General features: G+C 42.3%; 2 protein-coding genes and 2 pseudogenes across 2 annotated transcripts; 2 read left to right on the forward strand and 2 right to left on the reverse strand.

Moving 5' to 3' along the window:
- Window positions 1-1,993: 1,993 nt before the first annotated feature.
- LOC138012997 (type 2 phosphatidylinositol 4,5-bisphosphate 4-phosphatase-like) lies at window positions 1,994-14,343 on the forward strand. Its single transcript, XM_068859988.1, has 7 exons — window positions 1,994-2,154; window positions 7,735-7,928; window positions 9,369-9,475; window positions 9,817-9,931; window positions 10,503-10,549; window positions 10,844-10,968; window positions 12,871-14,343. Exons 1-7 carry the CDS (start codon window positions 2,022-2,024, stop codon window positions 12,975-12,977), a joined length of 828 nt encoding a protein of 275 aa, XP_068716089.1. The 5' UTR covers window positions 1,994-2,021; the 3' UTR covers window positions 12,978-14,343.
- Window positions 4,431-5,032, reverse strand: LOC137981522 (uncharacterized). The gene has a single exon (XM_068828624.1). The coding sequence runs from the start codon at window positions 5,030-5,032 to the stop codon at window positions 4,484-4,486; it is 549 nt and encodes a 182-aa protein (XP_068684725.1). The 3' UTR covers window positions 4,431-4,483.
- On the forward strand, window positions 5,080-7,224 carry LOC138012920 (uncharacterized; annotated as a pseudogene).
- A 5,359-nt stretch (window positions 14,344-19,702) lies between the features above and the next one.
- On the reverse strand, window positions 19,703-25,216 carry LOC138008915 (uncharacterized; annotated as a pseudogene).
- Between the last annotated feature and the right edge of the window lie 456 nt (window positions 25,217-25,672).

A 25,672-nucleotide genomic window follows, 5' to 3' on the forward strand; every position in this document is an offset into this window, starting at 1 on the left:
CATTTTGGGACATTTTTACTACGTTCAATTTTGTTATTTTACTTTTGGCTGCACAAGTAAATCGCAAAATCGAAAGTGACATCGAATTCAGCGGGCGCCGTGATCAAGTTACCACGGCATGTTTACTCGCGAAACAGTGAAGCATCTGTTTATTACAATTTAATGGCATATAAAAAGCCATAAGGATAAATTGTAAAAGAGTTGCGTGACCCCATATAAAAACAAATGATGTGTATCAAATGATCTGTGTCAAATGATGACAAGATACCAACTTTTGTTTTTGTTAGTTTTCTTTTTCTTTCAAGTGTTATAAAGCTTGACAATAAATGTGCGAATTCAACACAAAGATCACAATCACCCAACTCTTGAGGTTGACCATTGTTTCTGCGAAGTCAAAAATTTACTCTCCAAGACGAGGCTATTTATCACCAGGTAATTCCATCGTCTTGGGAATAGCAGCTACTTTATTATTCATCAGCGTCACAATTTTTTGCCGATTTTGGCGCTTATTTTGTTGAAACTCAAGCACGCTTTCAACAGACCTGTTTATTTTCGTGACTTATGCACTGCTTACAGTGCACTACAACAAAAATCCTCCCTTATCATATTTCAACGCATCATGACAAAATTTCACAAAACATGGAAATCTCACAAAAATCTTTTCCAGCGAAAAATGTGTTGAAACAAACAACATATTTGCTATTAGAGGCAAAAACCTTTCCTATTTCAATTGCGTGCGTGCAAACGAGACACAAAATCGGTATCACAAAGCATATGCAATTTAATTAAATAAATTTCTGACAGTTCACATCAAACCCTTTTCGAAAGAACCTTGACGGTAAATAATTAAGCACCGAAGAGACAACAAGCTTTCATTCAAATAAATTTTCACTGTTAAATTTCCAATTTTTTTTTACCTTTGCAGAGTTGAGTACAAAATAAATGTTACTTTCCAGACAACTTAGATGCGACTTCAGTAAACACTGTTAGACAGACAACAGATAAGGGCCGTTTGGTTTCAGTGTTGTACATAACACCACCTTGGCGAGATATTAGAAGTACAGCTCACTTTGATTTCGGCTCGACGGGGGAAAGATTGCTGTCGAAGTCTATTACTCGTCGCTTTTAAGATTCCAGATCTTTATGTTTCACCGCCTGTCTTGACGTTCCATTCTTGAGCTCCATATGGGTATAATTTGTTTAAGGATGCACTCAAACGCCATGCACGTTACAATGACTTTCGACGCCATTGTGGGTAAATTAAATGTCCTCCTGTGTGCACCAGAGAAATCTACGCATTACCCCAGCCCTCTCAAACGTAACAAAATGTGCAAAGAAGACTCTATGCACAAAGACACCACTTCGCAGGGGAGTGACAGGCAAGACTGACACGGAAAAAAAAAGAATACGGAAAAATGAAACGCAGATTCCGACTGGGTTTTGCAACCCAGTATTAAAAATGAAAAAACCACGAAATGAAAGCCAGATTCCGACTGGGTTTGGCAACCCAGCCACAACTTGGACACACCTACAATTTTTTTGCAATTTAAAATGTTCACTGATATGAATCATTGGTAGCAGTCCATTTCGCAGTCAGTCGAGCTGCACTTTATCCTAAGGGAGAATGGGGAGAGAGACCATTCTCCCCTCGTTACTTCGACTTCGCTTTGCGTGACTACAGCGGACCAATCATGTAAATAATATTTACGACTTCACATGGACTCTTGTTGTCAGTCAACCCAACTTGGCAACATTGTATAGGAAACAACCGGAATAAAAATGACTTTGATATATTCAACTCAATATGAACTTCTTAGTGCGTATACTTAACCTTTTCAACCTTCGGATTGCTTAGATGTTTCGATATAATAAAATCTGAGAGTAAACACGCGTGGAAAAAAGTATATGATCTCATTCCCCTGATTTGATTGGCCTATGTGTAGCGTTGGTGACCTGGGTGACGTCACACATTTTTGTACAGCTATCACATGACCTATCATAACCCAACACAAAAGGCAAGAATGGCGGAAAACGCTGAGAATGATTCCATTTCATCTCCTCCCATGGAACCAGATTCAAGTGAAAACGCGCCTTTGCTACAGGAGGAAGAAAATCAAAGTGAAGATCTTGGCCCTCCTCCACCTTTTGTCGCAAGTAAGTGACCGAAAATTCCTAAAATTTGTTTCCTTACTCGAACTTTAACTTGGAGGCGAAATATCCGGTCTACTCTGTAATGTAGTCTCCTCACGTAGTCCCCGAGGACACATTATTTTGCCATTGTTTTTTTCCCGATATTTCAAGAAATTTGTAGTAAGGGTCTTGGCTCTCTTCCACCCCTTGCAGAAAACGAGTGATAAGCTAATTTGCAACCAAGATGACTCGCTTCCTTTTGCAAGACAAAGTTCCTGTTCGAGTTTGCAAATTATTGTATTGATATTTCCGATGTTGAATTTGCTTAAATTATGTCTTGGACAAAACTGCAGAGTATTCTTTTGCAGTGAGACTTGCTCTGAATTAATCGAAATGATAAGGAAGCAACTACTCTTGGCAATCTTACGTTTAAACACACAGACGTACGACAAGTAAACTGACGTCTACCTTCATTCACATTGGTTTCGAACATCGATCTACGTAATTTTCACATCAAACCTGGTCCTTGTAGTTTTTAATCGTATTGAGGGGGGATGATATTTTTTGTGCGTCACATTAAAATTATAAACGGGGGGAATTATAAAGTATCAAAGACGATCAGAAATTGATTTTTGTGTTTATTCTCTTGGTAACCCCCATGGGTTAAACTGGTCTCTGTTGCGATCTGTTTTCACGTGAATTCAGCCGTTTTCCCCTTACCCGGCTCACTTACAAGTCATTTCATTTAGGTAGTGGCGAAAGTTGAGCCATAAGCCTCGTAGCATGCGGATCTTTACGTCATACTGGCTGTGTTTTCACTAGGACAATTTTGACTAGATAAAGTTGGATAAGTGCGGAAATGCAGTGAAAACACTTTGTGCTTAGTTTAGCGAGTTAAAAATGCAAGCTGTTTTCACTAGGAAAACCAAGGGATTATCTCGCCTTTATGACCGGAAATTCACGCCAAGTTATACTACCTCGCGAGATGGTATAACTTGTCCTGGTAAGTGCAGCAGCCAATCGCATTGCACGTAGTGACAGACGCATGCCAATTAGTCTGCCGATAGTATTTACCAGACGCGTGTATCGTAGTTCAGTTTGCCTCGTGGTTCAAAATGGCTGAAGACTTTAATCCTGCTTCTCGTTGCTATCGATTTACAATCCCTCATGCATTACGTCGCATCCTCCTCGTCTGTAAGGCCATTAGCCGCATCCTCCGAAAGAAAGTCCTCCTCCTTCGCAGAAATATTGCCATAATCAAGACAAGAGATGTCATAACAAGCGCTTCGTCTCCCGCCATTTTTGAAAGTTCCGCGCTTTTGTAATTTGAATCTAATGTGTACGCGGCTTAAATTTCGGGTAAAATTTCACAGTGAAAACAGATGTCACGTTTAACTAGCTAATGTCGGTCTGTAAACAAACACCTAAAAAGAATGTTCAGCTAGTTAATTGTCCTAGTGAAAACACAGCCACTGTAATTAATGCTGTTGTCACACAATCAAAAGTTCTGAATTACAAGATCAATGTCCTTTGTTAAACAGTAGTGTTATACCGTTATTACCTACCATTATCGCTGTATTTATTTAACAGTATCACCATAAATCAGGTGCAGTTCAATAAGTTCCAATTTTTCGAACAAAGGTTTGTTTTCCATGGAGAATGGAAATACGTTTCACAACAATGTACTACCAAATGAATGAAGGGGTAGTTTCTAAAGAAACTGTGATGCTGCGTCGGTGGGGAAGTAGTATACAAAAATTTGGTTTTATCAACAGAGTTGATAATGTAAATTGGCCACCGTACAGAGATTCTAAAAGCTGATGTTTCGAGCGTTAGCCCTTCGTCAGAGCGAATCCCATGGAATAGGGTGCCATTATTTCTCATTGGATTCGCTCTGACGAAGGGCTAACGCTTGAAACGTCAGCTTTTAGAATCTCTGTACGGTGGCCAATTTACATTATCAACTCTGTTGATAAAACCAAATTTTTGTAATGTACTACCAAAACTGGTAGACTGTTCTTTGAGAGATTGCCGTGACAATTGCCGTTTGCGACAAACAGGAATGTTTTGGGTCACATATGCTGCTTCATAAAAAGGGATACATCATGACATTCCTTCGCTTGCTGCGCTTCATCGCTTTGTTCTTTCAAAAATTGAAACATGTTGCAACTGAAAGTTTTTTATAATATATATTTTCCTATCAATAAAGATTTGGTAATGCAAAGACAGGCAAAAATTAACGATAAAAACCGACGTTTCGGTGTCTTCATGACGCCATTGTCAAGGAGAAATAAAAATTACATAGTTTGCGGCGAGGTGTAACATGAAATTAGCATACAGTGTTTGAAGCTAATTATATAAATACTTTTGCGCGAATTGAATCGCTTTGCACGTTCAGAGTGGGTTTTAGGTCTCTGATGAAAAGCATTTCATTCACCAAACAATCAAACTTATTTCTACACTTTTTCAGAATGCTAAATCGCCTCAGTAGGTCTTTTGGGACTTCGCCGTGCTGTTCGTGATAGTGTTTATATACTGAAGATGCCTTTTGTTTATGTCCATCCACACGTGTGTGTAAGTGTCCACGCGTATAGCCCACATAACCTGCATCACACAGGTCACATTGAAAACGATAAACGACGCGTTGTTGGTTGACGATCTGTGGCTTAGTTTCGCGTACTTTAAGATCTTGGCCAATTTTTCGGCTAACGAATACTGGCTGGACAGTTGTCTGCACCTTTATGCTGAGATTCTTGAGCTCTTTCTTAACATAATTTGCTGATTCCTGGTCTTTAAACGGTATGACCACACGAACAATGGCTCTTGGTTGTTTGGGCGTCTGTGAGGGCTGCTTATCAACGATTCTAGAATGTAAGAAGGTGTTAATGGTGACAGAGTGCATATCTAAAACGCGAGATCAATTCCATCTACGATGAGATTCGCCGGAGCTGTAGCTTGCCTCGCTACGTCTGTGTTTTACGTACAATGGTAAGCCTTAGAAAGAAGTATCATCAGGAAGTCATGAACACTCACACAAAGAAGATCTTACGGTTGCTCAACATCGAAATAGACGTTGATGAACATATTTTAAACCTGTCATCCTACAACCTCTCCTTTTTCCAGAAACTGGTCCTTTGCCGAGGATTGAAATTTGCTATTCCTCAACGTGTGTCTGCCATAGATGTGAAAGCAAGCTTTGAAAAAGCTTATTGGAGCCTTGAACCCCACCTCAATAGTGATAATTTAAAGGAACTATCTGCGGCAACGTTACGTTCCGTTGCACTAAATTACATCGAGCGCAAGAGTCCGAAACCTCCAAAGACACTGCTGAGAGCTATCGAGGAGTTAAAAGAACGCGACGACATCGTTATCACGAAACCCGACAAAGGGTCTGGTGTTGTGGTCTTGGACAAAACCGAATACTTACGATTACTATCTGAAGCCTCAATCAATGATACAAGCAAGTTCTGTGCGGTTCCCCTGGAGAAACCCAAGACCAGGGGCAGACCACCCAAACATTACCACCCGCTACTAAAAAAGGAGAAGATCCTAGATTCCATTGTTCGTAGAATTCTGCCAAAGACCATTGCAGACTCTGTGAGCCCTTCAGGTTCCAGATTGGCACACTTATATGGGTTGCCAAAAACCCACAAAGAACAATTGGCTATGAGGCCTATATTATCAGCGACCGACACGTACAATTATCCCCTGGCTAAATGGCTCGACGAGAAATTGAAGCCCTTGTCACTTAATCAGTATACAGTTACTGATATTTTTGATTTCACAAATGAGATTCACGAGCTTAAGATCAACAAGGGTGAAATCTTGGTTTCGTATGATGTCTCCTCGTTATTCACAAACGTGCCTTTGGATGAAACAATAGAGATCCTGGTCAACAGAGCCTTTACAAACAATTGGTTCAATACAACGCACAATCTTGCCCTTACCAGAACGGATCTTGTCGATCTCCTAAGCGTAGCCACTAAAGGCCAACTGTTTCAGTTTGACGGAGCTCTTTACGAACAGACAGATGGCGTTGCTATGGGGTCCCCTCTCGGGCCCTTATTAGCTAACGTTTTCATGTCATCCATCGAAGATACCCTCCAGCGGCAAGGAAAACTACCATCCTTTTACCGTCGATATGTTGATGACACGCTCACTGTAATGTCTGATTTAGCAACAGCAACTACTTTCCTGCATACCCTCAACAGCGCCCACACTTCGGTCAAATTCACCATGGAACGGCAAGCTTCCTTTCCTTGGCACCGAATTACTCAACCATGCACCTCGGATTGAAACCAAGGTTTATGTGAAACCCACAAACACTGGGCTACTATTACACTATCAAAGCCATGTAGACAGTCGCTACAAACGGAGCTTACTGACAACCATGCTTGATCGCGCACACCGATTATCTTCCTCCTGGACCTTTTTCTCTGAAGAGTGTGATCGCCTAAAGAAAGTTTTCGCACACCTTAAATACCCGGAACGCTTGGTAAATTCCACCATTAACACCTTCTTACATTCTAGAATCGTTGATAAGCAGCCCTCACAGACGCCCAAACAACCAAGAGCCATTGTTCGTGTGGTCATACCGTTTAAAGACCAGGAATCAGCAAATTATGTTAAGAAAGAGCTCAAGAATCTCAGCATAAAGGTGCAGACAACTGTCCAGCCAGTATTCGTTAGCCGAAAAATTGGCCAAGATCTTAAAGTACGCGAAACTAAGCCACAGATCGTCAACCAACAACGCGTCGTTTATCGTTTTCAATGTGACCTGTGTGATGCAGGTTATGTGGGCTATACGCGTGGACACTTACACACACGTGTGGATGGACATAAACAAAAGGCATCTTCAGTATATAAACACTATCACGAACAGCACGGCGAAGTCCCAAAAGACCTACTGAGGCGATTTAGCATTCTGAAAAAGTGTAGAAATAAGTTTGATTGTTTGGTGAATGAAATGCTTTTCATCAGAGACCTAAAACCCACTCTGAACGTGCAAAGCGATTCAATTCGCGCAAAAGTATTTATATAATTAGCTTCAAACACTGTATGCTAATTTCATGTTACACCTCGCCGCAAACTATGTAATTTTTATTTCTCCTTGACAATGGCGTCATGAAGACACCGAAACGTCGGTTTTTATCGTTAATTTTTGCCTGTCTATATATTTTCCTGAAGGAGTTAGGTGTGAAATTATAACGACCGAAGAAAATGAGGTGGTCAGCTTCAAGGAACTGTCAATGTCATAGATTATGTTAGCTCGGAGGCTTTCTCCCATACTTTTTTCCTGAATAAAAGATCTTCCCTTGCTATTCATGGAATAGGGTGTCATTATTTCTCATGGGCTTCAGGCGCTTAGGAATGTGATCACGTGTGCTTACCTATATGGTGTCATTTGTTGATCATGGGCGCATAATTCAAAGACATTTGTTGGTAACAGAAAGTGTTACGTTCTTCTCTGAAAAAACAGTCTACCTGTTTTGGTAGTATCATCTAATTTTTCTGTGGCTTGATCCATTCACAAATAATAATATCTGTTTACCATGTTATTTCAAAATACAAGCACATAAACAATCAGTTTCTCTTTACCCTCAGATTGCTCCCCTCTCGTACCAGGAACTCCCCCACCAGCTTATTCTGAAATGCCACCTCCATATCCTGTAAATGCACCACCATTTCCAATGAATACTGAGCCATCTGTGATATGCCGTGTGTGTCAGCAACTTATCTATATAAGAGGAAGGGAACATCAGCGGGTAGTTAAGTGTTCCAACTGCCAAGAGGCTACAGTAAGTATGCTGTGGATTATTCTTGGCTTTTACTTCTTTTGGTAGCCACAGATTTCATAAAAGTAACCGTTAATTTACCCAATGTCAGTTAGAGAACACCAGGTTTCTCAGCTTGTGAAATAAAAGACATGGGTCTTTGACTTGTTTGGAAAAAATGTCCATTTTCTTATTTCTCAGGGACTTGCTCTACAGAAAATGTACAGCATTTGAGCATGTATGCCTTTGTGTGCTTGAAACTGATGCCAAAAAATTGTTTTGAATGCACTGTTCAGTACAGTGTAGAACATACTCATACTGTAGACCATATTCATAAATGGCAGCCAATAAATAATAATTGTTATTTCTTTGTCCTAGTGCTAATAAGGCCAACTAGCCTCATTTCATCGACAAAATTAATGACAAAACAAATGTTGTTAGTACAGAGTGAGACTAGTTGGTCTCATCAACACGAAGACAAAAGAATAACTTATTGGCCGTCATTTATGAATCTGGTCTATAGATATACATTACAATTACCGGTAATTAAGGTAGCACCTTTAAGGGTTATGATCCCAAAATTAAGCATACACCTATATTTCCATACTGTCACGGTATTAGTTTTTATACTGGCATAGATGCAGTGAGATGCAGGATTGCCAAGAGCCACCTTGCATCTCATGTGTAGCTCATTAAAAACAAAAGAGCACATTGTATCATGACATTTCTTTAAATTTAACCTCAAAAATAAATTGATTGCTGACTTTTTAATAACATGTCACGAGAGGATTTTTTAATATTTTTAACTTTTAAATGTGCATGTTGTATAGCAAGTAGAGATAGTATTTTATTTTATTATTCAACACATTGTGACCATGTCCAAATATTGTCATAGCATGCTCAATATTCGTTGTGCGTACAGATATCTTGCGATATACTTAATTTTGTGTGTTGCAGAGAAAAATGGTAGTTTTCCAGCTTTTACTATCAATGAACATAAAAAATTGTGCTTTGTCATCAATGTGTTGAATATTAAAACAATTATGCTGCTCAATCTTGCTGAATATCGTCTGATTTTAGCCAACTCGGCCGACGAGGCCGTCGGCTAAGTATCATGCAATATTCTGCATGATTTCGCAGTATAATAATTATTGTTAAATATATGTAACTTTTAAATAGGCATGTTATTACTGTATTAGTTTCTTTTAATTGTCTTGCCTTGTCACTGAAAACCCCCTCTAGGGTAGTGTCAATAAACTATTGTATTGTATTGTACTTAGTTTTCCGCAAGCCTGCACCTCACTTCATGGATGTCGATTTTTTGAGTACTTCCTTGTGTGGCTTGTGGTGTAAGTCACGATATTTTCATGCTGTGAAACAGAAAAGAATAAAGTATAGATGTGGAATCATCACATGTTAAGTTGTTGTTTATTTTATTTTATTTGTTTGTTTTTGTTTTCGTAGCCCATTAAACCACCTCCAGCGGGAAAGAAGTACATTCGATGCCCCTGTAATGCCCTATTGACATGCAAAGTATCATCTCAGCGAATATCTTGCCCAAGGGCAAACTGGTAAGCAAAATCATGGCATCTGACAGGATGCGGTGATGCGGTTCAGTGTAATTCCCTAAATCTGCATTCTCTACATAATTGCAATATTTTCCGCATGAAACAGAAGAAATGCCAAATGTTAGTGATAAAGCAGTTGCTTATCATTCTCACAAACATATAAAAGCCAAATATATTTACTATTTTGAAACACTTATTTTCTGAACATTCAAGAAAACATGCCATTTCATTTGCAAGATGAAGCCTCCAGGCATTCCACTCAACTTTCTGCAATGAGCCTGAATACTAGACTGTTTTAACTGTCACAGGTTACTTTAACATTGCAATGTCCTTGGTTTTTGCAGCAAGAAGATAATCAATCTTGCTCCAGCCCCTTGTGTCCCTTCAACTTCTACTATTCCTCTTGTGCAAAGGGCACAGTTCCGAGTCACTTGTGGCCACTGCAATGAAATCTTTGTGGTATGTTTCAAGTCTTTCATCATTGATTTCCAATGTCCTTGTTCCCTCTTTTAGTTAATTTTCAGTTTTTGTGGGTAAAACACTTTGCCCACATTGTCATCAGATATGTAAGAGTATAAGTGTAAGAATGTAGGCCTACAGTGTGTATTATGTACAAAAATAAACAAGAGTGGTCTTTAATTTGAAGAAGTGATCCTCAAAATTGATAAGAATTCATTTTTTCTGGACAAAATAAAAACAGTATGAACTAAAACTACCTGGACGACAATGACTTAACAGTGCGTGAAATTGTCAGGGGCACTCTTTGATAATTTTCGATAATTTTTGAGAGAGTCAAACTGTTCTAAGAATTTTGGTTCTACACCTGTACATATCCAAACAGCTATTTCCTAAAGAGATTTGATGATTGTGAGCTAAGCAACTTTTTGAAGTGGTCAGGTCAACTAGCCAAGCCAGCTTACACTTAGTTGATACAGCTAGGTTATAGTGCTATTTCAAAATGACGAGACCAGTGTTTACCCCATAGCACTACCCACGTGTATGAAATAATACCTGTTTTCTTTCTTTCCAGTTCCACACTACAAGCCATCTAGCAAGGTGCCCACACTGCAGAAGAATGTAAGTCTATAAACATTTCTGGGCTATCGTGAAATTACCTGTTTCCATGTGTCATTAAAGTACATGTAGTTGCTACCAAAAGACCTAAAAACTTACTCCATTCCTTAGAGAGCCAAGTTTTGGAGAGCCTTAAAATTCACTGTATTTCTATCTATTGTTATGTCCTAAATAGAGAGCATAAAACTGAATTTTTCATTGTTATTATTGTCGATTTCAAACTCTTCTCTTTAGAAGACATCATCTTTGTTTGAGTTGCGGAATTTTTTTTTCTGACAACTATTGTTGTTGTTCCAGATCATCTGTTGGGCATCACTTTGCTAAAACACGTGCCATTATTTTTGCCATCATCGGCTTCATCTTCTTGGCAGCAGGAGTTGGAGTAACTGTTGGAACATTAGACCTGGCTAAAAGCACTGGAGGTATGAGGAAATGGCTTTGGGTAAACAGTCAGCCATAGTTTTTTTTGAGCAGCTAAAACATGTTTTTGCACCAGTGAAGAACCAAAAGGAATTCCCTAACCTTGGTACTGTAATTTACTTAGGGCACCAACGTGGTCTGGGTAACAGAGGTTTTTTTTTTTACCTACACTACAAGCAAAGGTGTGAGAAAGAAATCCTACAGCTGTTGACTACAACCCTTTGATTTACCAAGTTATGGCTCCTCGTGTTTTCCTTTTTAGTACTTATTAACCCATTGACCCCTTACATGTAATAGATTTTATTCTGTCGAACGCCAGGCGATTTTACTCATCAGTTGGGGGTGTGTGGATTCTTTAACGTCCCACCCAGAACTTATAGTCCTTATCCGAGAAGCCTGTCGTTGCTTGCAAAAAGCTTGAAAAAAGCAGATGTCCTGCAAGCATCACAAACTTGTCTTGTGTTTAAAATATTTGGCTTATTGCTTCAATGCAAGTGACATAAACTTGACCAAAGTGTACTTTGAATATCAACAATTTAAAGGGGCAGTGTCACACTATTTCAGTAAAACTTCAAAACGCTAAAAATACGTCTTTACATCAATCAAGGCCAAAAAATAATGGTGTAGTTTTGTTGCCAATAACAACTGAAGTGCATTGAAGCTATTTTTTGTTTTTTGCATCCATGGATGGAGAGGATGGAAAGGGACTGAAACTTGAAAAGACTGGCCAGTTTTTTCAAGTTGGGAGATGATGTCCGCAAAAATTAAACACGAATTGCTCTTTGTGCCAAAATTATATTTCATATGTCGGTGGGTTGTCAGGAATGTTGTACGTCTGAGCTAAAGTACTAATTTAGATTTTTACCCAGTTTTGACCTAAAAACAACAAATTTAGTATGGCAGTGCCCCTTTAAAGTCTGTGACTTCATGTCTAATTGGAAGATCTGCTTCCTTGAATTTACTAATTGAGAGCTACTGTGCAAGACTCTGAAGAGGCCATGGGTTGAAGCCCTGACCAGTCTTAAAATAACTGAGGAGAAATTTGATTCCTGAATAACTTCATCTGCAAATGGTCAGACCTTCAGATTTTCTGAGATTAAGGCCACAAAGTGTAGTACTAGTCCATATCTCTCATGTTGTTAACACTGTGGACTGCTCACTGGTGCTCAGTTGGTTGAGCATCAGGCTGTCACACAAGAGGTTACGGGTTCAAACCCCGGCCGGATCAACACTCAGGATCTTAAAATAAGTGCTGCCTTTGAAATTTCATCTGCAAATGGTTAGACTTTCAAGTCCTCAGGGATAAGGGCTATAAATCGTAGGCCCTGTCTCACAATTATCTTCTATGCTCATAAGTTCCCTGTGGGAAGTTAAAGAACCCACACACTTTCATGTATTCGATAAGAGTATGGGATAAAGTCCCTGGTGTTGTGGCTGTCCTGTTCTCTCCAGCAGAAGTGGCAGGCTTGGCAGTGATGTCTCTAAAAAGGCTTGTGGTGTATGAAGTCCCCTAAGCAGAAACAGCCATAAGTCAAAAAGGGACTTTTGTATGTATGGGATGGGGTTCCCATTGTTGTGGTCTAGTGTTCAGTGAGCTACTAAAGCCCACTATTTACTACCCTTGAGCTCCCTTACCCCCATATTTTATTGCATTTACAGTTGGAATGTCTGTCAGGTGATGGATTTGCTTTCCAGTTAAAGAATTCCACCAATTTTCAATATTGAAACAAAATCCCTTTTCCATGGCTCATGTTAAATTCTAGATCACCGGTGCTCTACCCACTGAGCTACTAGGTCAGACGGGAGCAGGCCGTGGGAACCGAAATTCAAACACCCTTCGTACCTGCATTAACAAGTTCAACTTTAAACTCCTTTGTGCTAACTTATGTTGTTCTCTTACTAAGGTATTTATGTCGTATGGATTGGAGCTTTTGTGGCTGGCATTCTTAACTTGATAAGAAGCTGCTACTACTGTACAATGACTGTCAGTTCGATCGAAGGACAGCCATAACTGAGATTTACAGAAGTCATGTACACAAGTGACATCTTTGGGAAGTTCATCACACCTTCACAAATGTTGATTGATTGATCCGTTTGATTGTGATAATGCTGGAATCACATTCACGCCTTCTTCCCTGAGGGGAGTAATTAAGTCTTTAGAAATAGATTTTAGTTGTCTCAGACAAGACATACAGCATATTTTAAATAAGTGTCCACTGTAATGAAAAATTTGATTCAAAACTGGAAGGGATATTTAAAACTAAATAGCCCGGTTGTCTTCTTAGGTACTCATTGTAAATGTCACCTAAGAATAGTAGATAATTAATTTGTATTAACTAAGGCAGCATTTTATCGTGTGTTTTACAGTGTACTAATATTTCATTGAAAAATAACAAAATATGCCGAGTTTAGTACTCCATGACCCATCCTCTCGTTGGAAGGTTAACGATGGGTCATTCATCTGTAGTCTCGATTTAGAATTGCTGGAAATGTCAGGTATTGTTGTGAAAGTCAGGAATTGTTATTTCACCACTCCCATTTTATACAGTGATTGCAGTCGACTCCCGTTAACTAGAACCCTCGCTAACTCAAACCAAAATCGATTTCCCCTGGATTCCCGTTATACATTAACTGAAATTTTACCCTCGGTAACTCGACTCTCCCGCGAACTCGAAGCAAATTACTTTTCCCTTCAGGTCATTATCTATCTATTTTTACCCCCAATAACTCGAACCACATTTGTCAGTGCGTGGCAACTTCAAAACAAACAGTGTACTGCAGTCCAAAGCAGCCCAAACCCTGAACTGGACTGACAGGTTTTGTGAAGTTACACAAAACTTGTCAGTCCAGTTCAGGTTTCGTTGTTTTAGGGTACATTTAACTTCAGTGTTCTGTATCTTCAAAAAGGTTGCTGCGTAACTGATTACTCCCGATAACTCGAACCGTTTTCAATTTCCCCATAAGGTTCGAGTTATCGGGAGTCGACTGTATAGCTAATAGGGCTTCTGTTTTAGTTTTCACACACTGTAACTTGAGCCATTATCCAAGTTACTAGCTGTTGTTTTTTTAAGTGTAAACCATGTGCTATTAGTCAATCGTAAACATTTTGTGGATAATGATAACTTGGTGTATGGGAGGATCATTCCAAATGCAGGTGTTAGTAATATTATTTAGTTAATTGTAGTTAATTAGTTTTTTGTGCAGGTCTATATGAAGATTTTTAACGCTTTTAGTATTCTTTTTAAACTCAATTCTATTGACATTTGTGCTTAATTATTTATAGTTGTATTCTACACCTGTTCTCATGTGACATTTAGCTTGCTCCTTGTACAGCTCTATCTGAAATTTAAAAAAAAGCCAGTTTCGAGATCACTTCAGACGAAATGTGAAGTCTTTCTGATGGAATTTTGAAAAGTTCGTGTTAAGTGTTCACGGTCATCAAGTTTGGTGGACTATATTTAACAATTGTTCCATGAGCCCGAGCTGGATACGAGATGGTAAATAGCCAACGAGGCGCGTGGCACCGGGTTTGCTATTACCAATCTCGTATCCAACAAGGGCGAATGGAACAATTGTTTTATTAAATTTTAAGTTTAAGAAACGACCGGAAAGTGATGTGACTTCCAAAAATTTTATGCGGAGCGACATTTGCCGCATTCATTTCCTTATAAGGTCAAACGCAGGTATAATGGCTGGTTGGCTATTTACCATCTTGTATCCAACGCGGGCTCATGTAATAATTGTTAATTATACCGGCCCCACCCATTAATTTTACCGTGGTTTTATTGGCTACTGAGCAAAAGTTGTTTTGCCTAATCCATTTTCGGAATTTCTCGTTGATGCGTCTTCTTTAACAGTTGTTTAGACCATAGTTAGTCCCTATGGTTAGACAGATTTGGTCTGAAATGTACGTCACTGTGCGCATTTTTTCTGCTATATCGTTGTTTTGTCGTTATGTATCATGCACTGTAATCACTTAATCCGAGCATCTACAAGAAATTTAGGCTCGATGCCAATTCTTTTGTTGTTTTCTGGCTTATTTGACCGTGTAGCCATTCTGCCCGAGTTCCCAGAATTTAGTTGAGATGGCGAAGCGTGATCAAAGCTACAACTAGCCGGCTCGCCTTGCCCTTATTCATTACGCCAATCGGGTATAAACTTCATTTCAGGTTGATATCGTGTCAGTTGCAGGACCATTTTCATTTTCTTTTGGTCTGCTTTCAAAACGGTAGGCAATTCTGTGAATAACGAAATTAAGCGCTGGAAAAAAATGCATGATAGATTTTTTTTTCTACGAAAGTGAAGGAGACGTGACAAAGACTTTCAATCTCATAAATGAATTAACTTCAAGAAACAAAAAAGGCCGTATATCAAGGAAATCACTGTGAACGGTACTTCTATAACGGATCCTGAAAAACTGTCAGCAGAACTTAATGAGCATTTCGCTAGCATTGGGCCTCGTCTTGCTGCCCAAATATCAGGCGGAAATAGTTGCTCACCCTAAGACTACATTACTTGCCAAAAACCAAGTGACAACCTAGTTCAAAACCAACGAATACCCGAACAGTGCTTAACTTTTTGTCTAAACGTTATAAATCAATATCTACTGGCTTGGATAAAATCCAAGCACGGCTTCTTCGTCAATGTCCTGAAGTAGTAGCGGAGTCCCTGTGCTCTATGGGCCTTTAGCGTGATGACGTCTGACAAGCTAATTTCACGACCAAGCCTCGTTTGCACAAAATTATTCACATCATTTGCTCGTGCATACTGTTCTTACGTGGGTTTTCTTTTCAAGTTTGCTCCTTTGGGATTTAGCAAGTTTAATTTTTTAATTCGAGGCTTGGTGGTGAAATTAGCAAGTCAGGCGTCATCACACTTAAAGCCCGCCGCACACGGTGAGGAAAGAGCTGAGCAAACTGCCTCGCGAGGCGGTTTGCTCAGCCGTTTTCTCACCGTGTGCGGGGAACTTTTGGTGAGGAAAAAATCAAACATGTTTGATATTTTTCGCCTCGCGAGGCAAATTCCTCATTGTGTGCGGCGGCCATCGTGAGAATCGAGTTGAGCTTGGTCAATGAAGCATCCAATAAAACTACATGGCATTCTCACGTGACTTCAGTGACGTAGGAATTTCTTCCTCCGACACCATCCTGAACCGCTGGAGTCACGTGAGTATGCCATGCATTTTTATTGGATGCTTGATTAAACCAAGCTCAGCTCGATTCTCACGATGGCCGCACACATTGAGGAATTTGTCTCGCGAGGCCAAAAATATCAAACATGTTTGATTTTATCCTCACGGCCTCGTGAGGCGAATTTCTCACCACAATTTCCCCGCACACGTGAGAAAACGGCTGAGAAAACCGCCTCGCGAGGCAGTTTGCTCAGCTCTTTCCTCAAGTGTGCGGCGGGCTTAAGGGCAATTCACAAGGGCATACAGTATTCGTCAACACTCGTGGCCATCCCTGAAAATGACATTGGGCATTTCGTGACAATTACACGACCCAATATCTCATCTTAAGACAAGCTAACCGCTGTAAAAAGAATGAAAACAGGTAGAAATAGAGAGGCCTTCCAAAGGTTCTTGGCGATAAGCGACATCGCTCCAAAATTGCAAAAAATGGAGCGACAATCTTGTTCCAGAACACCGACAGCCGACAGAACCTGGCGGAAAAAAAGGGACAATTTGCGACAGTGACAATCCATTTTTAACTTCGACAAAGCGACATCTTTTCACTTTGTTATATTTTCGACAGCGACATGACCGACCAGGCCAGCTTGACTCTAAATCTTCTCTTCTGTTGGTATTGCTACATGTATACTTCTTGTGCAAATTAAGATATATTAAACAAACCATCATTCAAAACTTGACGCACTTGTTATGCAGTGAGCGTCTTATATCTCTTATTTCCCTTTTTGGTACAATGGTCGACACGTAATCACGTCAGTCATGATTCTCTGTAACTCGGTGACTTTTATCGCATTTGTGCGGCTTTTCTGGCGCTTTTTGCTAACGTGGAGTACGTGAAATGGGAAAACATTTTAAAAATCGCACAGCAGTCACAGCATTCTCAAAAAAAAGCAAAAAGAAGGACAAAAAGAGCCACGAGTGGAAAGAAAGGAAAGGTAACTTGTCTGACACATTGTCTGACACTGTTTACCAGTAATTACGGACTAATAATTACGAAAGAGGGTTTTGACGGCCTTCGCTTGCATTTAAAGTGTCCAGAAATGACAACAATTAAGCTTGATTTTAACGTATTTCGATGACGGTGTAAACACTTCCGTAGCTCGTTCTCACATCATTCTCAAAAAAAGCAAAAAGAAGGACAAAAAGAGCTGCAAGGGTAAAGAAAGAAAGGTAAGTTGTCTGACACTGTTTTAATATACCTGCCAACTTTTTCTGAGATATAGGCCTGAGATTTTTATCCTGGGAGTGCTGGGATTTTTGAACTCGGCACGATCATTTCCGAAGATTTCCGAAGAAGTCCGAACTCTTCCGAAGAAGTCTGAATTCTTCCGAAGTCTGTCGAAGACGTATAAACGCGTATAAACGCGAGCTCGCTCCCACTGCTTTTCACTTCAAAAATCAGAGATCGCGGGGAAGTTATTGTCATTTATTTAGTTTACACATGGTTTTCGTTCCTTACATGGGTCTGAGTTAACATATTTTTGGAAATTGTGTCAAGCAAGACGGCAACAACTCACATTTTCCAATCAGGCGTGAAAAATTGGCCCGCAAGCGTAAGCAGGCGTGAGATCGAAGTTTTCAACCCGCAGGCGTGAGAGTTGGCAGGTATATGTTTACCAGTAATTACTGAGGAATAATTACATAGAGGGTTTTGACGGTCGTCCTTGCATTTAAGCTTAAGCAGTGTTTAGCATTGACAGCAATTAATAATTAATATTGCGAGGGCTTAAACCGTTTAAACACTTCCGTAGCTCGTATCCGCTTATAGCCCCCCCCCCCCCCCCCCCCCCTCCCACAAAGTTATAAGCCCACCCAAAACTACTTACGAATTGTGTAAGCCATGGTTTACAGCCCAGAATTTTACAAAATTTCTGATCAATTCTGGCGAGCGAGCCTTAAAAGGTGGGGAATAAACTGTTTTCTCTTTTGTATGCCGGGAGTGTGATGTGCAATGACTGTAACCAGTCAGCAAACTCTGCCACAGTAATAACTTCCAAAGTGTCAGCCATTTTATTTTCGTGTGAGGTCAGAGACCGAGAAGAGAATGAGCGCCAAAGGTCGCGGCAGAAACTGTTCTACAAACTAATTATAGTAGTTAGCAAATATTGGAAGTGACGCGTCCTTAACTGTTTCTCTTCCAGAAAAACACATGTTGGTGCCATAATGAGGCTCCTGTGGATAAGCCCGTTAAATTAAGGTCGCTAAGATCACCAAAACCGTTCAAAAGTCTATCTCTCGGGCTTTCTCAGTAATGGTGATCTCAGTAGTGGTTGATCTTCTATAAAAAGAAGGAAGTTTTTACTCTTTAAATTAAACAAAATTAAGCACTTAAGCCAACATTTGCATTCACTCATAGCGAAAAAGCGACAGCGACATTTGTCTCTAGTCAAATAGGCGACACGTGGGCTGGAAAATGAGCGACAAAGCGACATCAGAAGCTCCCTTGGAAGGCCTCCATAGAGCTTTCGTTCAACAAGAAATAGCGTTTCTAAGCAAAGCCTGCAAAGCCGCGCTGATCTACAGTATTTAGGTCTAAAAAGCACTTTGAAGACGGTTAGCTTTGACTTCTTTTGCTGGGTACCATTATGTCAATACTGTGAAAAAAATCGACTTTCCGAGAGATTTAACTGATTAGAGTGTAATGTGAAATGCTGAATTTCCACCCCATATGCACCATGTGAGCGTTAGCCCTACTAATGGAAATGGGGCCCACACAAGGACAGAGAAAAACTCTGACCAGGGGGGGAATTGAACCCACGACCTTCGGGTTAGATCACTAATTGACCAAAACCTGTCTTGGAGTCAACACAAATAAAACTGATTGCAAAATTGCATCCGCCATCGGGGCCCTGAAGCGCATACGACCTTTTGTCCCAGCATCGAAATTGCTCTCTATTTTTAAATCGTTCAGGCTCATTTCGACTACTGCTCTGTCGTGTGGGACAATTGCAACAGCGCAGACAAGCTCCAAAAACTACAAAATCGTGCTGCAAGGTTTTTGTTGCTTTGTTCTAGCTATGACACTGATGCCGACGTACTTATTCAAAAATTGGATTGGAAGAAACTCGAAAACCAGCGCAAATTCCAAAAGGCTGACATGGTCCTCAAATTACTTCATGGTTCATCCCCGAAATATCTTTGTAATATGTTTGTGGACCGTGGTAGCTTGACTACCTATTCCTTGAGCGCCAGTGAGTTGAGCCGAAACTCCGAGCGAGAGAACACGTTTATTCACCGAAGGCAAGATGCAAATACAACCCAAACTAAGCAGGCAAAGGAGGTAACAAAGGCACCAAGCTAATTATGCGCGAACTGTGACAATGAGGTAACTAAGCGTGCATGCAAAGCGAAACAATAACCCGAACTAAACGACTGCGTGTACAACGGGTTACGCTATGTGACCTAGTGGCGGGAATTACACAACAATGCGAAATATGGCGTGACTTCTTCTTTCTTCTCCTCGCCAAGGTAGATGAGTAATAAATACGAAGTAAAACTAGGCTGGGAATTGATAGTACACAAGCAGTTACAAATAGCTAACATTGTCCTTAATATGTAATGTAGTCCTTGAGGTAAGCCGGACGACGAGTTGAACGGCTTGACCGGCGTGGGCCAGGTGAGGAGGTATGCTCCGGGATATGGGCATCAATGTCAACAGTCATGCTTCCACTCGGGGGAGGGGAAGACTCGGGCACATGATGAATGTCAGGCTGAGGATCTGGTGGGGTAGCGAGCTCGCTAGGAACTACAGCAGGAGCCGGACTCGGAGTGCTCTGAGGTATAAGAAGGGGAGCGGGTTCTTCGTCAACGTGCTCAGAGGTGAGAGGCTCTTCGACGGTATCTTCAGGGTAGGAAGCGGAGCTGTAATGACGAGAGAGGTTAGACGTGGTCTCTGTTAGGTCAGGAACACGATAACATTCGGACAGCTTGACGCGATAGGAGGTAGAACGCAACTGTGAACCGGTGAACTTGCGTACGTTGCACCATAGGCCATCCACGGAGACCACAAGATACCGATTGCGGGCACTGGTCTTGGAGCCATCAGAAGTAATGTACACCAAATCGCCTACTTGAACGGGCGTGGCCGGGCGAGGGCAACAGCCTGGGGCTTTGGATCTCTCACTTGTGGGATGGTTACGGAGCCGCAACGACTGCTGTTGTCGAACAACTTGGAGGTCGGAAAAAGGGATCTGTGCGTTAGTGAATTGATCGCGTTGAAGCCACATCTCGCGGGCAGACAATCCTCTGTTGCGGATACGGGTGTTGAGATTGGCTGTCGCCACAGCTAAGGAAAGAGGACTGATTGTACCACCCTCAGGACAAACACGTAGAAGCTCATCACCAAGTTCTGCGACGCATTTCTCTGCCACAGGATTCTTGTTTGGGTTTTTGACTCGGCCGACTTCCACGGCAAAGCCGTACTGCTTAAGGATTTCATCGTCACCTAAAGAAGCAAAGCCAGGAGCGGGATCTACCCTTATGACGGAAGGGGGGCCAGACAGAGGTCGCAGCTCAAGGCACAAACGGAGGAGACCAGAGCGAATGGATTCACGACGTTCGTTATCCAACAAGCAAGCTGCAGTGAAGGACGTGGACGTCTCGCGGACGACAAGTACTAGCTGACGGTAGCGCTTTATGATGTCTGCAGCGAAGGAAATACCAAAGCCGTCGGGGGGATCAGAGGTTGATTGTTCAATGAGGCTGGATGGAACTTTCTTCAGGGAAGAGCATAGGTGGCAACACTGCGAGCACCGATCCAGGGCTTTGTCCAAATCTAAAGCGAAGAAGTAACGCTGTGAAACCAGTTTCATCTGGTGACGGGAGGGGTGGTCCAGCTTCACGTGTAAGGCAGCAAGGAAGCCATCAACAACAGAGCGTGGAATGACAATACATTCGAGGGGCGCAGCGAAAGGTTCATCGCGTTTTACAACGAGTAGGCCGTCACGGGAAATGGAGACCAGGTTCAGGTAACGCTTGACATCTTTAATGTTTGTCAGCTTCTTTGACGGGCGAGTGCCCTGCTTAAGATGAGAGTGGACACGTCTCAAATCCGGGCACTCTAGTTGCGATTGGAGCCAGGCGGAACGGCTTGTGAAAGGAAGGGAAGTCTTCCCCGATAGCACATCATGAACAGAAATGGGACGCACAGCTAGGTCTTCAGCTTCGGATACAAATGAACAAACTTGGCAGCGAGGGTCGTCGCAAGCTGGTGCGTTACGACTAGCAAAGTCAGAAGGCAGGTTGGCAGAACCAGCCAAATGGAGCAGTGTGATTTGGTAACGGCTAACAGATGATAAAAACGAAGTCACTCGGGGACTGGAGGAGAACTGTCCACGGCAGAGCTTGTCAAAGGCCTGGACACACGGCTTGCTGTCAGTCAGTACATAAGTCTTAGACTTTGATTGAATTATATAAGGGGCAAAATGCTTGACGGCAGCGGCAATAGACAATGCCTCTATTTCACATGGTAACCAGGAGGCTTGATGCTTTTTAAATTTGGCACTGAAGTATCCGGCAAGGTGGAGCTTCTGGTCACGAAGCACATAAAGAGTGGCGCCGAGGCCATTCATCTTGACGGAACCATCGGTTGCGATCCAAAGTTGATCATCAGGCTTGGGGAGTGTGATGGATCTGTTAGACGTGAGTGCTTCTTGACAGGAGCGAAAACACACTAGGAGCTCATCAGACCAGGAGATGGTGTCTTGAGATTGACGACCAGCCGTAAGCGACTCGAGAGGAGCGAGGAGTTTAGCAGCTCCACTAAGGACCCGACCAAGCATTTTGTATGAGCCAACAAAAGCACGGAGACCGCGTACATTCTTGGGTGGCTCACAAGAAGCAAGAGCAGCTACACGATGGGAAGAAGCGCGGATCGAGCCCTGGGACCATATCCAACCGAGAATGGTGGTAGAAGCTGGGCAGATTATGGTTTTCGCAGGTGAGAGGCGATGGTTGCAGCGATCGAGAGCCGAGAGGACTTTTCGCCAGTTTAAAAGGAGCTCTTGATGGGAGTTACCACCACAATACAAGTCGTCGGCAATCTTAGCGACACACCCTTCCTGAAGGAGATCACCCAGGACGCGGCACATTAGCTCCTCGAGGGCCGTTTCGGAACCGGGGATTCCCATTGCGCAACGCGTGTAGACACGAACACCTTTAAAGGGTGTAACCACGCCACAATACTTCATGGAGTTCTTTGCAAGTGGGATTTGGTAGAACGCCTGAGACAAATCAGAGACTACAATGTACTTCCAGCAAGCAATCTTGAGAAGAGTGGAGTCCACGTCCGGCATTAGTGAGGGCTGGGGCTTGCTATAGCGGCCCACGTCAGTAAAGGCTGTGACTAAGCGAAAACCGCCATTCCTCTTCTTCACCAAGAAGGATGGATTCAAGTATTCCACCACAACGTTTAAATCTTCTGGTCGACTGAAAATGCCTTGAGCCTCAAGTTCGTCAAATTTGGTTTGAAGCAGGTCGAGTTGGTCGCGAGAGTACTGTGGGACACGCCCTTTTCGCTGGGGAGGCTCGACAGGTCCCATATTCACAACCCCTTCAATCGGCCCGGCAGCTCCATTGTAACCAGGAATACGGGGATCGAAAACCAATTGGAATTCCTTCAGTAGCGAAATGAACGCGGCTTTCTCAGCAGGGGACAACAAACCGTCAGGGTCTACATGTACGGACTCGACGGGAGAAGAGGGAGGATTAGTAGACTTGGGGCACGGCTCTGCAGCTTGGGTTGAGGAGGGCTCTATGGAAGACTCCAGAACAGTTAGACGTGCTTGGCATAAATGGTCGTTCTTGCGGATTAGTAGGGGCTCCTCGGTATTGTTGAGAAGTCTCAGTTTACCACCAATGGATTGGACAATGTCGGGTTGAGGCCAGGTGTGAGCAGGTTTGAGGTGACTAGAAGAGACCGAATCCATACGGGGCTCAATGGCAAGTGTAGCATCTTTAAGTAGCACTGAGGAGGCGTCAATTTCCAAGAACTCACCCGGCCAGACGGTTGTGTTAGTATTCGGGGCGCGAAGGAAGTGGCAAGCTCTGACAGCGTAGTGGGTCTGAGGACTTTGGGAACAACCATAAGACGCCACGTCACACCCAGCGATGATGATCTCACGCTTAGCGGGGCGGACTGCAATGTCATTGGAAGCCATGAAGGGTGTTCCAGCAAGTATGTCAACATCAAGATTCTCGACAACGAGAGCTTCCAAAGTAAGAGGTCTGCCTTGACGAACCAGCGGAAGGCGGGTCTCACCAACAACAGTTAACGGGGTGCGACCGTCGGCCTGCAAAGCAGTCTGGGAGCTTTTAGTTATCTTAGCACCAATATGCTTGGCTAAAGAAGCTCTCATCATATTAGTTTCAGCGCCAGTGTCTATTGTAAGGCGTAAAGGGTGATGACCATAAAAGGCGTGAAGGAATGGAGACTGGGAAACGTTTACGCGACGAGTGGCAGGGGGTTTCATAGTAGGTAGGACACTGGAGGGACAATGCTGCATATCTGCGAATTCTTCAAAACCTGGAGGGCCAGTCAGATCAGGATAGTGCTGGAAATCATAACTGCTCTCCTCTAATTCAATGCCGGCCACTTGGCGAATCTTGGACATGAAGAGACGATCAGGCTCGGGCAGAAACTTGCAACCGCTGAGAAAATGTGACCGAAAATCTGGGCGGCCGGCCTGCTGGCAAAGAGGACAAGACTTGACAGCTCGAGGTTTAGGCAGTAGCCTGCGTCGTGCGGGAACAAATGAGCGATGATCAGTCGGGGGCGCAGAGCGTAGAACCATTGATTCATCACTGGTGTGGAGCTCATCAAGTAACGACTCGAGAGCTTGAGAGATTTCAGGTTTCACAGAGGCCAACGTCCTACTACGTAATTCGGTTCCATAACGTTGTTTCACAAGTCGTGGAAGGTTGGGATGGAGTAGGCGTAGCCAAGTGAGAACAATAAAATTTTCGAGGGATGGAGATAGTTCTTCGTCAGCGTCCGGGATCTCGCCATAATGAGTGATTCCGCTGGATCTGGTGAGTAGGTTGTCCTCAATAAAGGCCATTAAGATTTGGAATAAATCCTCAGGACGCTGTTCAGGCTTCAAAGAAATGTTCGCGAGGTCCAAGAAACGGGAACCAGTTAACTGCAAGCCATAATGCTGTCGGATCGATTGCCAAACGCCGCTAATTGATGTAGAATTCTTGACGATTGAGTTCCGAGAAATGATAGGGGCGTAATTGGCAATTTGGCCGAGCATCATTTCTAAATGTGTTACTTTTTGAGCAGCAGTCCTTCTTCTCGCCGTTGGAACAGATTCAGGATCGTTGGAGAAACCACGTAGGGGTGTAGCGTTTGTTTTTTAACCCCACGATGATCCATCAGTAAGAAAGTCTGCGAAGTTCGGATCGAGGGACAAGATGTACTTTAGATTGTTTTCCCAGGCTTCGATCGAAGTAATAGTTTCATTCGAAGAAAGCGACCACTGTTTCGGCGCTCTGTGTGAAGTCATCACTACGGTTCACGAATTCTGGCTTGAATGCTCAGAGAGGCGGCTAAAATCGAAGAACAGCTTTGATGTTCTTTCCGTGGGTTCTTTGAAAATGTTTCGCTGCCACCACGCCAGTGAGTTGAGCCGAAACTCCGAGCGAGAGAACACGTTTATTCACCGAAGGCAAGATGCAAATACAACCCAAACTAAGCAGGCAAAGGAGGTAACAAAGGCACCAAGCTAATTATGCGCGAACTGTGACAATGAGGTAACTAAGCGTGCATGCAAAGCGAAACAATAACCCGAACTAAACGACTGCGTGTACAACGGGTTACGCTATGTGACCTAGTGGCGGGAATTACACAACAATGCGAAATATGGCGGAGAGACTACGAGTGCCAACTGGTTGTTCCAAAGCCGTGCACTAATTATCTGAAAAATAGTTTTGGTTATAGTGGCGCGGTGCTATAGAATAGCCTGCCTGTCGAATTGCGGCAAGCAAGTACTTTGAGTGCATTTCGTTAGGCTACAGTGGCTTCTTTAGCTATAATTAGTATTTTAATACACACGGCCTTCCTGGAAAGCCGGTTAAATAATTTCTACTTCATTACTTTTTAAACTCTAAGTTGCGACTTGTATATTAGGATTATGATATATGTACTTAGATTTAACTTTTAAATTATGCTAGAGTGTAGATTGGTTGTCTATATTTTATAACGTTTCATAAATCCTGAAGAGTTTCTCGTTTATAAATAAAGATTGACTTGACTTGACTTGACTTGACAGTTCACTCTTACGATTCGTGTTTTGACAGGTTCCTACGTATTTTCAGCTGTTTTGTGCCTAGGGCGTCTATCGTTTATCTCGGTCGTTTCGTGATTAATATTGTTGTGAAGACGTTTGTTTGAGCAACAAAACCAACAAATGGCTTGCAAACGAAATTTTTCATGCAGTCTGAAAAAAATTGTCGACGCTCTTACGCCGACCACGCCTAACTCCAACTTAACTCGCGTCCAGTCCTCGCGGGCGCGAGGT

Source organism: Montipora foliosa, chromosome 1 (assembly GCF_036669935.1).
Source record: "Montipora foliosa isolate CH-2021 chromosome 1, ASM3666993v2, whole genome shotgun sequence".
NCBI lineage: Eukaryota > Metazoa > Cnidaria > Anthozoa > Scleractinia > Acroporidae > Montipora > Montipora foliosa.

Excerpts from the sequence above, each read along its gene's own strand:
- LOC138012997 (XM_068859988.1), top strand. The coding sequence starts at position 2,022 with ATGGCGGAAAACGCTGAGAATGATTCCATTTCATCTCCTCCCATGGAA. Across the intron at positions 9,476-9,816 it reads TCTTGCCCAAGGGCAAACTG|CAAGAAGATAATCAATCTTG; the intron begins GTAAGCAAAATC and ends TGGTTTTTGCAG. Across the intron at positions 9,932-10,502 it reads ACTGCAATGAAATCTTTGTG|TTCCACACTACAAGCCATCT; the intron begins GTATGTTTCAAG and ends CTTTCTTTCCAG.
- LOC137981522 (XM_068828624.1), bottom strand. The coding sequence starts at position 5,032 with ATGCACTCTGTCACCATTAACACCTTCTTACATTCTAGAATCGTTGAT.